The sequence below is a fragment of the Petaurus breviceps genome, unplaced genomic scaffold, assembly GCF_028583685.1.
Source record: "Petaurus breviceps papuanus isolate PSGF00001 unplaced genomic scaffold, PetGlider_PUasm1.0 90769, whole genome shotgun sequence".
Taxonomy (NCBI): domain Eukaryota; kingdom Metazoa; phylum Chordata; class Mammalia; order Diprotodontia; family Petauridae; genus Petaurus; species Petaurus breviceps.
In genome coordinates this window covers 17,703,607-17,719,854 of record NW_027187341.1, presented here as the reverse complement: position 1 = coordinate 17,719,854, position 16,248 = coordinate 17,703,607, and the positions used below count along the sequence as shown (strand labels likewise).

Sequence of the window (16,248 nt, the reverse complement as noted above, 5' to 3'; positions counted from 1 at the left end):
ATTGATTCTGTGACTTAAGACTATGTTGTTAAAATCCATATGTAGGCCAAACCAAAGGCAGCTCTGTTCTTGATGGTGAAAATAAGTTTGTTATAAAAATCTTTGCCAACTTTTCCATCTGTTTCATTGTCTTTCCCATTTCATCCCTAAATCCCCTCAGGATGAGTTGAGTCTCTTGCCAAATTTTTTTAAACTGGATTTTCCTTCAGACTTTGAGCTATTTTATGAAATGATACCACTTATAATCTTCCACAATCTTCCTCCATATAGTTTCATAGATGAGTTTGCATCCTAAGCCCTTTTGGGTATATCCAAAGTATTACCTTGTGAAAATGTTGACTTACTGTAACTTTTTAATGGTAAGTACAAGACTGGGAAACTCCAAGTGAACATAAAATTTGAATACAGTTTCATGTACTTATGATTGCTGTTGGACTTAAGCAAGAGCCTGTGGGAAGGAAGTAAATTGGTGAGGTAGAAAGATTGCTGGATTTGGATTAAGAAGATCTGGACTCAAACTGCAGCTTTGCCTCTTTCTATTTAGGTGACATTGGTCAAGTCACTTACCCTCTGTGGGCCTCAGTTTTCTCATCTGTAAAATGAGAGTATTAGATTAGGTGGCCTCTAAGGTTCCTTTTGTGTGTGGGCTGCTCTTTTTCTGGTAAAAACTGAAAAAAGATGAATATTTTTATCATTGAAAAATGGGTTCTACAGTGGAAAACCTATAGCTTTATTTAAAAAAAATTTTTTTCTTAATTATGGACTATCTGAAGTTTTTCCTATGCTTTTATAAATATATGAATTTTTAAAGTAAGGATTTCTAGAAATGTGTTTCTTTCTTTGATCATGGCTTTCAGGTAGTCAATAATTTTTAAATTATCTCTCCAGGATCTATTTTCCAGGTCAGTGGTTTTTCCAATAAGATATTTTAAATTGCCTTCTATTCTTTCATTTGTTTGGATCTGTTTAACGGCATCTTGATTTCTCATAAAGTCATTAGCTTCCATTTGCTCCAATCTAATTCTGAAGCAATGATTCTCCTCAGTGAGCTTTTGAGATTCTTTTTCCATCTGGCAAATTTGGCTTTTTAAGGCATTCTTCTCCTCATGGCCTTTTTGAGCCTCTTTTGCCATTTGAGTTAGTCTGTTTTTTAAGGTGTTATTTTCCTCAGTCAGGCTGCTGACTCTTATTTCGTAATTTTCTTGCATCGTTCTCATTTCTCTTCCCAATTTTTCCTCTACTTCTCTTATCTGCTTCTTAAGGTCCTCTATGGCCTGTTACGTAACCAGCTCGTATTTTTCTTTGAAGCTTTTGGTGCAGGAGTTCTGACTTCACTGCCTTCCTCCTGTTCAATGCTTTGATCCTTTTTGTCCCCAAAATAGGAGTCTAATGTTGGATTGCTTTGCTTGGTTTGCTTCCTTTGTCTCCTCATTTTGCCACCCAATTACTTGACTTTTGGGCTTTTTGCCACAGTAGGACTCTGCCACCAGACAGGGGAGCTTCATTCCAAACACTGGGGTTTTCTCAGCTGCCGGAGGTATTAGTTGGGTTCCTTCTCTGAGGCCTCCACACGCTCTGGCAAGCTGGTCACACACCCCAGGACCTCCACCCTAGACCGCAATCCAGATCCAAGCAGGTTAAAGCAAGAGCGATTACCCTTCAGGCTGGTCGCTTGATCCCCTACAATCTGCAGGCCAGAAGCTGAAGCTGCCACAATGCACTCCCAACTACTAAGTCCTAAAGTCCACACTGCACTGATATCTCACTTTGTATTTCAAATCTATGTGTTGATAATTCTGGACCGCCACAGCTGCTGGTGATCTGGAGTCCCTCCAGCCAGCCGCTGGTCAGGCCCACCCTGGGGCTAAAACCTCTGGTTCTTGGGCCTGGGCTTGGCTCCCGTAGCACTGCGCTGGTCTGTTCCTGCTGGGCAATCCTCAGTGGAAGGTTAGTTCCTCTGTGTCATTTTGTGGGTTCTGTAGCTCCAAAGTTTGTTCAGAGTCCCCTTTTACATGGATTGGAGGTGGTAGGAGCTGGAGCTGCACGGAGATCCTGTTTCTACCTAGAAATATGTTCCTAAATTTTATTTTGAGTCTTTCATATCCTCCCTTCTCTGCTTTGACTTCTACCTCTGCTTTCTCTCTTTCCTGTCTTAAAAAGGGGATCAGGAATGATGGAAAGAATACTAGTCTTGGAATGAGGAGATCTAAGCTTCAGTCCTAACTCTTACTAGCTATGTGATCTTGAATAATCACTTGTACTCTCTGAGTTTGTTTCCTTATTTGTGAGATGAAAGGATCATATTTACACTATCTATATCACAAGGTATTTATTAGGGAGTGATTTTTTAGCAGAGGACAGATGGGATTTTTTGGTTTGGTTTGGGTTTTTTGGCAGAGATGTTTTGGAGAAGACTCATATTCTTCTGGTAAAAGTTAACCTAAATAGCCTCCAATTGAAATTCTTGTCATGGAAGTTCTATGATGCTATTGTAAAATAGATTTTGAGTTGGAAGGGACTTCTTTGATTATCTGGTTCCACGCTTTCATTTTACAAATACAGAACTGAAGTCCAAAAAGGCAAATGACTTGGCCCAAGTCACACAGGTAGTAATTGGAAGAGCCAAAATCTTAACCGTGGTTCTCCAGTTTTAAATCCTGTCAGCCATTCAAAACTGAGAAAGCATTGGTACAGTGGAAATGTTGCAAATGGTGTTTAGGCTCTTGAGCCAGTATACAAAAACCTATTTAATCCCATTGTAATCTCTTTGAGGGCAAGAACCTGATCAGCCACAGTCAGACATGTGTATTGACCCTGACTTAGTCATGTCATTTTGATCCTCTTTGAGTATGAAGGGCAACTTCCTTCAGTGACTATACATTCTTACACATAGTGAACGCTTAATAAATATAGTTTGAGTGAATCAAAACAAGTTTCTCCCTTATTTAATCCACCAATGAATTTAGAAAGTGTAAGAAAAAAAAAGAATGTAAAACGGAGTTTTTAAATAATTAAGGTATTTTTCTTTTCATTTAATTGCTGTTTTTGTTGGCAACAAATAAATAAATTAGAATTCACATGACAGTGGCCTTCATTATGAATGATTAATTGCATCATACAGGGTTTGTTTTTTTTTACTGAGTATATTCCTTTGTACATAATAGGCACATATGTGTTTTAAGATTTAAGATTGATTGCTACTAGAAACCACCTGAGTCCCTTAAGAACTAATTTAGAAAATTTAGGTCCACACAGATAGTTTTATCTGAAAGCTCTGCATCAACTCTATTTAGTAAGCATTACTAGTGCTTCCTTAGTACTGGGGCTTTACTATACCCCATAAATGACTCTCCCACATATTTGTGGTTTGTTCTTATGATTTACAAGGCATTTTCAGTTACTTTTTATGTCAGTCACTGAATTCATGCACTTAGTAATAAAGCAGAGACTGATCTGTAGAGCTATTGTCTCTGGGAGAGCCAGAGAGAGGTTAGGTTACGGTTTATCTATCCTTTTTTTCTTCTTTCCTGAGATGTTAATCATCTGGGATACAACCTAGCCACAGAGCTGAGTTCCATGCTCGGCATGGGGGGTGGGAGATGGGGAAAGAATGTTGCATATTCCATAAGCAGTGTCTGTGTCTGATTAGATCACTTCCTTGGAGCACTAGGCTGAGTTGAGGAGATGGAGGCAGTTCTCAGTGGGCCAGTTAATCCACCCTTAACCTTAGCCTGGGTGCCCAAAAGGCCTCTGAATCCTTTATATCTCGGTGGGAAGGGCCTGCCAATGGTGGCTTCTCTTACATAAAAACTTTAAGTTGCACACACATTTGGAGACAAGTAACGCTTGTGTGTGGTGGAACACCCCTACTCTTGTTATTCTCATGAATTTTCTCATTCCGTTCAAGGCTCTCAGGCCCAGCCTAACTTTCCTTCCTCCTAGAAAATTACCTCTTTTCTGTCTGACCATATAAAGGTCTTCTATTTCAGGTTATCTGACCTTTCCCGAATACATACTTGTCACCACATCCTTCTCACAAAATTTATGTAAATCTTTACCCTTCTTGTCTGAAAAGAAGGATGCTCTCTCCTTCTTGCAATTAATTTGTATTTATTTATATGTGTAAATGTTGTATTCCCCCCATCTCTAATAGAATATAAGCCTTATGAGATCAAGAACTTTCACTTTTGTCTTTGTATCCTTTCCAGCACCAAGCACAGTACCAACCACATTAAGAGAATTCCTGTGCTTATTGGATCTAACATGCACTCCATCTCCCTGCTAACTCTCTCCCCAGGCTCTCAATCCATTCTGTCCTGTCTCTGCCAGAACATTGCATCCAGCACTTTCCTCACAACAACCCTTCCAGGCAACTAGGACTAAAAATAGCACTTTAACATGCTTCATATCTCATTTTATCTTCACAGTCACCCTGGGAATTAGGTGCTATTATTATCTCCATTTTATAGAGGAGGAAACTGAGGCAGGTGGAGACTAAGAGACTTGTCCAGGGTCACATTGCTAGTAAGTATCTGAGGTCAATTTGAACTCGGGTCTTCCTGACTCCAGGTACAAAGAGCTCTGTCATCTGTACCACCCAGCCCCTAGCAAATGAGAAAACTGAGACTCCAAAGTTGAGACTTAGGGCTAGCAAGTATGAGACCCCAGGCCTGTTGATTTGAGGTTTATTGCTCTTTGTGCTCCCTGACATCACTCTCTTGTAATGGCATCATTACCGAGGGAACTGCTTATATGTTGTCTCCTCACCCTTCTTTATGGGACCAAGTCCACCAGGTGGCAGAAAATCACATCCTTATCTGTTTCAGAGGGAGCACCCTCCAGAGACAGAGTGAAGGAGTGAACTCTTTCCTGGGACACTGGACTGGACACTGATCTGAATTTATTAAACTGAAATTTGGAAGTTGTTCAGCTCTGGAACATACCTTATCCAAGGCAGGTAGGCTGAACTCATCAAGTTTTACTAAGTACTGAGTACTATTTTAATATTTTATACTAATATTAGTATAATAAAATACTATATTAGTATTTTACTAAGTACTAAGAAATTTAGTACTAAGTAATCTCTTATACTAGATGAGTGAGGAGATGCTTTCACTGCCCTTCTGACTTTCTAGTCAGAAGATAGTTCTTCTGGGTAAAGAAAACAAAGGTAAAATAGTAAAGAAATTTTTTTTAATTGTCCATTATCATCTTCCCATTGACATCAGAGGCCCCTCTATTTCTTAAATAACCTTTCTTTAATTAATATTTCATTTTTTAAATTTTGGATAGTATTTATTTTTTCTCCAGTTACATATAAAGACAATTTTAACAGTCATTTAAAAAAAATTTTTGAGTTCCAGATTTTCTTCTTCCCCCTAATCTTTCCCCTCCCTGGGACACTAAGCAATTTGATATAGGTTGTACATGTGCAACCATGCAAAACATTTCCATATTAGTCATGTTATAAAATTCACATTATTAAAGGGAATAGGGAAAAAAGTAAAAAATAGTATGCTTCAATCTGTATTCAGGCTCCATCAGTTCTTTCCCTGGAGGTGGATGGCATTTTTCATCATGAGTCCTTTGGAATTGTCTTGGGTCATTGTATTGCTGAGAATAGCTAAGTCATTCACAGTTGATCATCATACAATATTGCTGTTACAATGAACAGTGTTCTCCTGATTCTGCTCACTTCACTTTTCATCAGTTCCCATAAGTCTTTCCAGGTTTTTCTGAAATCAGCCTGCTCATCTCTTGTAGCACAACAGTATTCTATCACAATCATATACCACAGCTTGTTCAGCCATTCCCCAATTGATGGTCATTTCCTCAATTTCCAGTTCTTTGCCACTACAAAAAGAGGTGTTATAACTGTTCAAATAGATCCTTTTCCACTTTTAAAAAAATCTTTTTGAGTATTGTTGAATGAAAGGGTATGCATAATGCATAGTTTTATAGTTCTTCAGGCCTACTTCCAAATTGTTCTCCATAATAATTAGACCCAATTACTTGTCCACCAACAGGTGCATTAGTGTACCTATTTTTCCATCATCCCCTCTAGCATTTGTCATTTCTGATAGGTGTGAGGTGGTACATCAGAATTGTTTTAATTTGTCTTTCTTTCTTTCTCTCTCTCTCTTTTTTTTTTTTTTGCTTTTTGGAGGGCAATTGGGGTTAAGTGAGTTGCCCAAAGTCACATGGCTAGTAAGTGTGTCAAGTGTCTGAGGCTGGATTTGAACTCAGGTCCTCCTGACTCCAGGGCCGGTGCTCTATTCACTGTACCACCTAGCTGCCCCAATTTGTCTTTCTCAATTGTGATTTAGAGCATTTTTTCATATGATTAAAGATAGCTTTGATTTCTTTATCTGAAAACTGCTTGTTCATATCCTTTGACCATTTATCATTTGGGGAATTCAGATTAATATTTAATTAAAATTGTACCATCTATGCCAAACTGATCTTTTGAAAGCACTTTTTAAAATTGTATCCTTTCCCTGTTTGCAATTTATATGTAATATACATAGTGAAACTTCTTTTCCTGGCCTTTTACAATCTGACCACAGCCTGCCATTCTGGCCTTTCTTTGCTTAATATATGACCTACATTATACTCAGTCTGATTAATTAGAAGTCCCAAACACATTGTGCTTCCCCTCAGTACCATTGTTTATGCCATTTTATTTGTCTAGAACTTAACATCCTTTCTTCCACTCTAATCCCTAGTTTTTACCTTTATCCAACAAGACCCAGCCAAAATGTTATCTCCTTGGGGTGCCTTTACTGTTCACCTATTACCACGTTACCTGTGTTGGTACCACTCTTGTGACATTTTTTTTTTAATTTATAGACATACCTCATATATGGTTGTCTCAACTAATGTTGTTTAGCAGTAATATCTTTAATTCTGAAAGGGAGGGTCAGTTGAGATAAACATGATAGTCCTTCCTTCTAGGTAGGAAAGACTCCCTGCACTGTTGTCCTAGATTTCTTGACTGACTATTGAGTCAGACAGATTTATTTTATAGCAGTAGTGTCAAACTCATATAGAAAAGGATTCTTGCAAGCAGCTTTTTACTTTAAAAAAATCTCAAATGAACAATCTTTGTTGTGTTTTTATTTATATTAAACATTTCCCAATTAGATTCTAACCTAGTCCAACTTCACTAGGGTAACATTGACACCTTTGTTTTATAGGACCTTTCATTGCTCTGATTCTTCTTATTCACCCAACCAGCTTCTTGATTTGATCTGACTTGCGAAGATAAAGTGACCAGATCCATTTATTTTACAAGTGACATCTTTAACATATGTTTGTTTTTAGGTGATGGCTGTCCCAAGAGATATAGCCACATGAGATCATGTAAAGTGCAACAGATGTAGCATTTGACCTTTTAGAAGCATCCATCTTTTTAAAAGTTTTGATCTGACCTGTGGGTGTGGAAGCAAGGTCACTAGAACACTTTCTTTCCTGAATGGTTTGATGGCTGTCTTCTCTGACTCAAACCAAAGCAGTTGTTCTCTACCAGCACCAAAAAGGACCGTGGCTGTCGCTGCCTTGGAATGCCATCTCTGATTCACAGACACATGAAGAAAACCTCATGAATAGCAATCACAGAGACTCAGAGAGCATCACTGGTGAGTTGATGTGTTAAATTCTAGCTAGACCCAAATGGTTTAAAATTCTTTTTTGCAATTTCAAACATTGATGAGTTCTCACAGTCCTTTTCAATTATACATATCAGAAGAAAACGCCCCAGAAATGGCACCAGTTTTAAACAAATGCAGCATTTATTTGTTCATTATCATTTATAAAGCACTCGCTAACCTATTCTAAGCGATGTAGTGAGCTATGCACAAGTATGGGTCAAATTCTGTTAAACATACATCGCAGTGAAAAACTTGAATGACAAATTTACTTCAAGCAGTTTTTTATATATTTCTGTATCAACAACAAAACAGCAAACTGGACAATCAATCTCATGGAGATTATAATGGATTTGACTGATAGGTCTTGGTTGCATTTCAGGTTTCTTCCTTACCTACCTTAAAGAAATATTATTAAGGCTTAAGGATGGAGTTTTTAAAAAATTGTGAACTTTTTACCTCTTTGATAATATTAGCCTTTGTAGGGTTAGGTGAGGAGAAAAATTGAAACTTGATCATCAAAAATGTGGCAGGAATTAAGCACAAGTTGTGTTTAACATTTTTTATTACGTCTTTGGGTTAATTTAATCCTAGGCATGAGTAGCTTAACATTCTTATCAATCTAATAGTTTTCCTTGAGTTGGGGATTATTCTTTGCTATGGACTTTGATGTGTTATTTTATTCTCCAAAGGAATTCCAGACACAAAGATGAAGGAGTCATTGGCTCTTAAATCCACGTCCCAGAGCCAAAGTAACCTCAAGAAAATGTCATAGTTCCACCATGAATGCTGTTTATCTTGTCATGGGGTGGGGGCGGGGTGTTTCTACTTGTGCTCTCACTGGTGTAGAGAACTCCCTTTGAGGAAGCTCAGCGGTCCGTTGACATCTTCTCTGCAACATAAAGTCTTTAAGAGTAGACTGGACACTGAGGAGTTAAGTGACATGCCTGGCCAGTGCATGTCAGATATGGGGCTTGAGCCCAGGTCTTCCTAACTCCCCAAGGTTATTTCCATGCACAGTGCTACACTGACTGCCACTCATCAGAAATGATTACTCCGTTTTTCTTTGTAGCATAATATGAAAACATATCAGATTGACATGGTATCTCTTTTCATAAGATGTCTGCTCCAATGAGGATCTCCCTGAAGTTGAATTGGTTAGCCTGCTAGAAGAACAGCTACCCCAATACAAGCTACGAGTGGATTCCCTCTGCTTATACGAGAATCAAGACTGGACTCAGTCTCCTCATCAAAATCAACATGACTCTGATGCCGTCTCTCCAGTCCTTGCTGAAGAGACTTTCCGTTATATGAGTAAGTGTCACATGTTTAGAAACCTCATAAGGCTGTACGTGTTGTATATGTGTTGCGGAGATGATGATAGTTTTTTTAAGCATGCAGAAATTTTACTGCCCAGCATGACCCCAGATTAACAGGTAGAAAATGTTCTCATTTGAAACATGAAAGTTTGGCTTCAGAAAGGCCCAAATCACTTTGAATACATAGGGCAGGGAGGGCTAGTTTTCCCTCCCTTTTCATTGCCATCTCATGTTGCTGATTTCCCTCTAGATTGAGTGGAATGGAGGTGAAAGAAACTTATCATTTCTTATTTGTGGTGATTGAAGTGAGTTGACCTGCCAGTCCCCATATTTAATAAAGCCCCCCTACGTCAGTATTCTCAGTTTCTGTTTCACCATCCCTCCAGGACACTACCACAGAAAGTCATGAAGAATTTTGATACTTAGAGGCATAGCTGTTAGAATAGTGCCAAAGAAAAATGAATACAAATTTATTCCATTTTAATCAAACCATCCTATATAGGGATGCATAGGGAGTACTTAGAAGATGTGCTAAACCACACTTGCTCTGATAGGGTGCTAATAGCCCCAGTCTCCTAAATTTCATGTAGGACACTGATTCCCATAAATGGGCATTTGGTCATATCTGATACCTGATTCAAACCAAAATTTTTTGATCAAAGTCAGATTATGTTTTTAATATCCAGTTATTTCTTATATTGTTGTTTTAGCAATTATGATAAAATAGGACTTCATCGATCCACATGGGAGCAGTGACAGATAAGCAGCCACCTAGAAGGAAGTTTCTAAAACCCAGTCAGTTGGAGAGAAGAGGTAGGAGTAGATATTGATCGGATAGTTGTTGGCTATGTTGGAGACCCTCTCTCAAACACCTGCTTTGGGGCTTTAGGAGGAAGTGAATCAATTCCCAATCAAAGGCAGTTGAGCAAATTGGCCTTATCTCAAGAGAAAAGGGAGAGAGCCCATTATAAATAGGTAGCCCTTGCTCAGGAGCCCCCAGCAACAGGTGTGACCAACAGGCAGTTCAAGTCAACAATAAGACCCTGTACTGGGATCAGCAAATACTGGGGGGAGGGGGAATATACAGAGACACAAAGGACCGAGTCCTTGTCTTTTGTGAGCTTCTTTTCTACTGTGTACCTAGGGCCTGGTCCCTGGGAGGTTGTAGCAGTAAGCACCCCAAGCGTCCTCAGGGTTTGCCGCCACCACAGGTTCTTGGATCTGTTTTGTTAAAGGAAAGCAACTCAAAATGGGTTAACAAGCTTACTTTAATCAGTCAGACATATATCGTTTACCTTGTTCAGGGGAAAAAGGTCAGCACCCCAAACTTCAAAATATACAGACAGAATTATCAAGACATTAACAGATCAAGTAGACAGCTTTCCAAACTGTCCAACCATTACATCCATACCCAGTCAACATCTGGGTTTCCGCATCTGGGTTTTTCAAAGCCGGGGGACTCTCAACAACGGCTTCCCAGAATTCAGATCAAATCACAGAACACTTCTCAAAGTGAGCCCCAAAACAAAGCTACACATCAGGGCTTATATAGCCTTCTCCTGGCTCAGAGAATGTAACAACCTTATTGACTCACTGGCCAATCAAGAAGTATCTACTGAAAAACAAGCCTCCCACCCCAGGCTTCAGGTGTACTTTAGCCTAGGGGCAGGGAAGATCTTTAAAATTTACATTCGCATTACAGAGGTGTGGTGCAGTAGGAAGACCACTGGTTCTGGCACTTATGGACCTGGATTCAAGTCCCATCTCCAATGCTAACAATCAAATGATAACCAACGTAGAGTACTTTAATGTTTTTATAGTGCTTTTGATGTATTATTTCTTCTAGTTCTCACAACAGCCTTGTTGGTAGGTGTTATTCCTGTTTTGCAAATGCAGACTCTGAGACACGTAGTACTTAAGTGATGTGCCCAAGGTTACATGCTAGTGAGTGTCCACATCAGGATTCACACTCAGGCCTTCTTGTCTACCAGTTCAGCACTCTGACCACTTCATTACTGTCTAGCTGTCTCTTAACGACCTGTGTATCCTTGGGTAAATCTATTAACCTTCTCAGACATCTGTAAAATGGGGTCAAACTAGATGGCCTCTGAGGTCTCTTCCAACTCCAGATCTGTGTTCCTGTGATAAACAAATGCAAGAAGATAGATAAACTGCAAGGCCTGACTGTGGCAAGAATGGTGGAAACACGTGGGCCATAATTATGACCATGTGATAGGAAAGTCAGATACTAACTTCCTCGGTTTGAATACCCAGAGCTAGCCCTGTCCTAGGGTGCTGCTGTAGCCAGAAGAAGTGGAGACTACTTATGGATCCCAGAGGCAGGGTCCCCTTGTCCCCCCTCCCATAGCAATCCTCAGTACAACTGCCTGAGCCTGCAGGCCCTGTTTTTCTCCATTCTCAGTAATGCCATTGATATGTCCCCAGAGAGCTCCCCGTGGCCGTGGCCGGGGTGGGGGAGCATCAAGCTGCATGAATACACGGAAGGAGAAAGACAATACAGCATCTATCTGGCTATGCTTTGCAGTAGCAGACCTACTGGAAGGAGCTGCCACCATTGATATCACTCAGCAGCCAGCTATCAGTGACCCTGCTTCCTTTGAAGACTTGTAGCAGGCCTCCAGAAGAGCTGTTTGTGCCCAAAGCACCCTTAGGTCCAAGTCTGTGCAGAAGGGAAGATGGTAGTGCCTTTGGGGTCCCATGAAAACAGTTGCTGGAAACCCCGTTTCTCTTACTCCTGCTACCCCCTCGCCTTATAGTCTTGAACAGAAACATAGATTACTAATTCCAGAGAAGGAAGAACCGCTGGAGGCCAAAGGATTTTGTATAACAAAGGAGAGAGCTCATTGTGACAGAATGAGATGAGTTCCTATGAAACTTTTGTGCTGTATACCCCTGACTGAATAACTAAGGTGGGATTAGGGGAGGGTGAGAGACTGTGTAAGATGGCCCTGGGGGAGGGTTGGGAAGGGGAGTGGAGATAGAGACTTGGACATAAATATCTTTTGGTGATTTGGGATTGGGGGGAAGAAATCTGACCCTGACCTCCTTGGAAAGTATCATCTTCAATGTTGAAGGCCAGGCTGGCAGTTAGGGCTAGGAGCTGAATTGGTTGTTTTTATTTCTTATACCTGTGATTATTACATGTATATTTATTTAATTTGTATACATTTTGGTTTTTCACCCTCCATCAGGAATGTCCATACATCCTGGGGGCGGGAGAAAGGAAGCAAATACAAGGTAACTTTAGTAGGGAGAGAACACCTACACCTGGGGGAGGAAATTGGAGGGGATCAGGAAGAGCTCTATATAGCTGAACTTTAAAGAAGAAAGCAGAGGAGGAGGAGGGATCCCATTTCAAGCATGCAATGTTTATGTGAGGGCACCGAGGTAAGACATAGAATGCTGTCCTCAGGAAACAACTGGTAGTCCCATTTAGCTGGAATATGAAGAGCTAAGAGGGGGAAATCTGAAATAAGTCTGGAAAAGAAGGTACATTGAAACTGGGCTTTAAGGGTAAAGTCATAACATTTGTATTTTAGCCTGGAGCTACAAGAGAGCCATTCAGGTTTTTGAGAAGGAAGTGCCCTGGGGCTATTGTAGTAGGATTTAGGGACTCCTGGAGAGGGAACTCACAGCAGCTGGCCTCCATTTCCTCAGTAAAGTAGAAAGCAAATCCCTGTGTTGAAAGAGGAGTGGTTGCTATTCCCCATCAGGAGTCCAGATGAGATTAGATGACATGACTTTGTAGTGGACATAGTTGTTGGCATTGCATGACTTCCAGCAAAATGGAGAAGGCAGGAGTAACCCAGGGTTGTGGTTTGATGAGACATGAGATTATAGTGGGACAAGGGACTAAGGGAGTCAAGGGTGGAAGACAAATAGATTTGAACTTGTCAGTTATAGGTTCAGGACTGTTAAGGGAAGAAAGCAGAGCCAGAGCAAGAATGAGAGGGCTAGAGATCTGTTGAGGACAAATGATGGGTCTAATAGGAGTGAAGATGAGGGCAGGGAAGATTGTGTGCAAAGTACAAGATGGAAAGCAAGCTGAAGCTGGTAGAGGACTGTAGTAATGATCTGAAAAGGGCGATAGGACAAAGTAGCCTTCAGAAAACATGAAGACTGGAATAATTTTGAGGGGAAAAGTTTTAAAATTGAGAAGAAGGTTGTTCATAATACAACAAAAAGTTTTAAAGGACCTGGGGCTGGGAAGAGTATAGCTAAGTTGAATGAGAATGAAGAATCAAGAATGGTAGCATGGGAAAAGGGTTTTCACTTTGGCAAACAGCAGCCCTGAATCATAAGAGATTAGAGGAGGAAGTGTGATTCCTGCCCTTTGGGATTTCATGAGGTTAATAAGAGATATTAGAACAAACTCAAAAGATTGAAGGTGGAAAGAAAGAAAATCTATTAGATCTGATATCAAAAACAACTGATCTGAAAATAGGTGAAGAGACAATTTAAGAAGCAGTTGGACTCCCTGAAAACCATGATTTAAAAAAAAAAAAACCTGGGGCGGCCAGGTAGCACAGTGAGTAAGATCACCGGCCCCAGAGTTGAGATGACCTGGGATCGAATCCGGGCTCAGACACTTAGCACCCACCCAGAAACACCTGGCCGTGTAACTTTGAGCAAGTTACTTAACCCCGATTGCTTAAAAAAAAAAAAACCTGGATTTCAGTAAACTATAAATGAAAACTGCCAAGATCAGTTACAGACAGAGGGCAAGATGAAGCAGGGATGGGAGAAAAGAGTTAAGAGGAGGAATAATACTAAAGTGAGGAATTAAAAAAAGGAAAAAACTAGAATCTAATAAAAGATGATTTAATAAGAGGATTTGTTCTATAAAACTTGGACTCAGTCAGAAGGCTGCACCCAAGGACCTAGAAGGCCACATGTGGCCTCAAGGCTTCAGATTCCCCATCCTTCCCTTAGATCACTTCTTAAACAATTGGCTTAACAAATTGTGGTATGTGAATGTAATAGAATATAATTGCACCATAAAAAATTACAAAGGAGATGATTTCAGGGAATTGTAAGTTATGTGAACTGACCCAGAATGGAGACAGCAGAACCAGGAGAACAGTTTTTATGAGGACGGCAGTTTTGTAAAGAAAAACAACAATGGGGGGCAGCTAGGTGTCACAGTGAATAGAGCACTGGCCCTGGAGTCAGGAAGACCTAAGTTCGAATGTGGCCTCAGACACTTAACAGAAAAGCTAGCCATGTGACCTTGGGCAAGTCACTTAACTCCAGTTGCCCTACCCTCCTCCCTCCAAAAAGAAAAACAATGCGATGAACACCCAGGTGTCCACAGGACCTATTATAAAAGCTGTTTCCCATTACCCACTTGATGGAGAGGTGACAGCCAAAGTAGAGAAAGACTCAGATGCTTCTGGGCATGGCAGCTAGGTAGATTTGATTTTGTTTTGACTATGCTTACTTGTTACAGTGATTTCTCTCTTTCTCTTGGTTAATTGGAAGGAGGGGGTTAACAGTAGTGATGCCAATGAAAAAGAAGCCAATAGCAAAAAAAAAAGAATTATGCACAGAAGAAAACAGAAGACTGTTCAGAAAGAAACATGGAAGCAGGATAGTGGGTAGGATTTTTTATGTGCTTTTAAAAAAATCATATGTTGGGATGGCTAGATGGCACAATGAATAGAGCACCAGCCCTGGAGTCAGGAGGACCTGAGTACAAATCTGGCCACAGACACTTAACACAAAACTGGCCGTATGACCTTGGGCAAGTCACTTAACCTGATTGCCCTACCTTCCCCCCCTCCAAAAAGCAAAAAAAAAAAAAATCACGTAAAATGGAGTTGGGTTTTGGGGGCTTTTGTTTTTTTTTTGGTTTTTTTTTTTTTTTGGTGTTTGAAGTTTAGAATAAAAACATCCTTTTTAAAAAAGAACTTAGAATAGTCAAGAGTCCTAACTGAATTTTTGTTCCCTCTATTTCTCTAAACAGTAAGTGAATATAAAATTGATTTTCTAGTTTGATTCCCCAGATTTTTCTAATTTGTTTATGTGAAATCTTTCCTGAACACAAGGTTTTTAGAAAGGATTCTTCTGTATGAAGAAAATCCAATTCATTCAGTTCTCTTGTTCCTGTGAGATTTTTAATTTGAAAAATTAGAATAAGATACCAAACTGTAAATTCTTACATATGCATTTATTCTGTGCATTTACAGATATAATATGAACAATATTTTATTGTAGCTTGGATTTGAACCAGTCTAGGTGGGTCTTTTGGTAGGCACTGAAAAACACTTGATTATAACTTACACTCAGGTATTGTACAAGGCGGGTGACAGGAGAAGAGAGGAAACATGACCTTTGTTTGAACTAATAAAGTACAGCGTCTAGTGACAGACAAAAATGTCTCAAGGTTATGGCATTGAATGGAATGATTCCTTAAAGAAGAACTTGTTTTTGATATTTGATATTGATAGCTGACATCTGATAACACTTGAAGCTTGCCAAGTGTTCTACACACAATTATCTCCTTGGACTCTCACAGTGATTCTGTAAAGAGGCATTTTCATGTGTTACCATTATCCTCATTTTACAGATGAGGAAATGGGAGTCTTGAAGAATCTAGATAATTTGCTTCTGGTCATATAACTGAGTCAGGGAATAGAGAAATCTCATAGGATTAGAGCTGAAGTCTTAAGGGCGCCTGTCCATTTTATTGTACTGCCTCTCAGTGAGACCGGTCTCATGGTAAACATCTGTGTTCTCTTTGCTGTACTATGGCAACAGGTAGTGTAATACTAAAATATTGAAAGAATCTTTTCCAGGAGTAGCAGATCCCCTTAGGACCTTCCTAATTCTATTTATTTTGACTTCTTCCTTACAAAATGGTATAGTATATTAATTTGATAATAGAGGATAGGATAAACAAAACTGATCTGCCTTTCATGGTATCATTCTTTTGGGGAATGAGGTCTCAATTGTTGTATTCCTTAAGAGACAAAGTAGGAAAAGGAAAGATTCTGCTTAAGCAGTTAAAACAGTTGTAAACAAGCTAGGTTGTGATGGATCATATAGAAGGGAGGTTTATAATGGGGAAGAGTAATAGCTTTGTAAAGTTCATTGCCCCTGGTTGGCTTATCTTTTATTTTCCCATGCTCAGGCCCCAAGCTAGGGAGGGTGGGGCAGTGTTGACTTCTGTATTGCTTGCTAAGCATTGGGCCAGTTCATAGAAGTCTGTAGATCTGTAATTTCCCTCCATGTTATCATTAAGCTCCTCCTTTTTTTTCCCC

At 39.8% G+C, this 16,248-nt stretch overlaps 1 protein-coding gene across 7 annotated transcripts in view; it reads left to right on the top strand.

Annotated features, from left to right (window-relative positions):
* TRAK2 (trafficking kinesin protein 2) overlaps window positions 1–16,248 on the top strand; it is a 71,875-nt gene that overhangs the window by 19,621 nt on the left and 36,006 nt on the right. For 5 of the 7 annotated variants that reach the window (XM_069068782.1, XM_069068781.1, XM_069068776.1 and 2 more), the window contains 2 exons: window positions 7,324–7,637; window positions 8,766–8,960. In XM_069068782.1, the coding sequence (XP_068924883.1) occupies window positions 7,601–7,637; window positions 8,766–8,960 (232 nt within the window). In that variant the 5' untranslated portion in view covers window positions 7,324–7,600. Of the gene's footprint in view, window positions 1–4,826; window positions 4,958–7,323; window positions 7,638–8,765; window positions 8,961–9,675; window positions 9,779–16,248 lie in introns of those variants that run through there. The other 2 variants (XM_069068778.1, XM_069068783.1) reach the window with 2 other exon arrangements.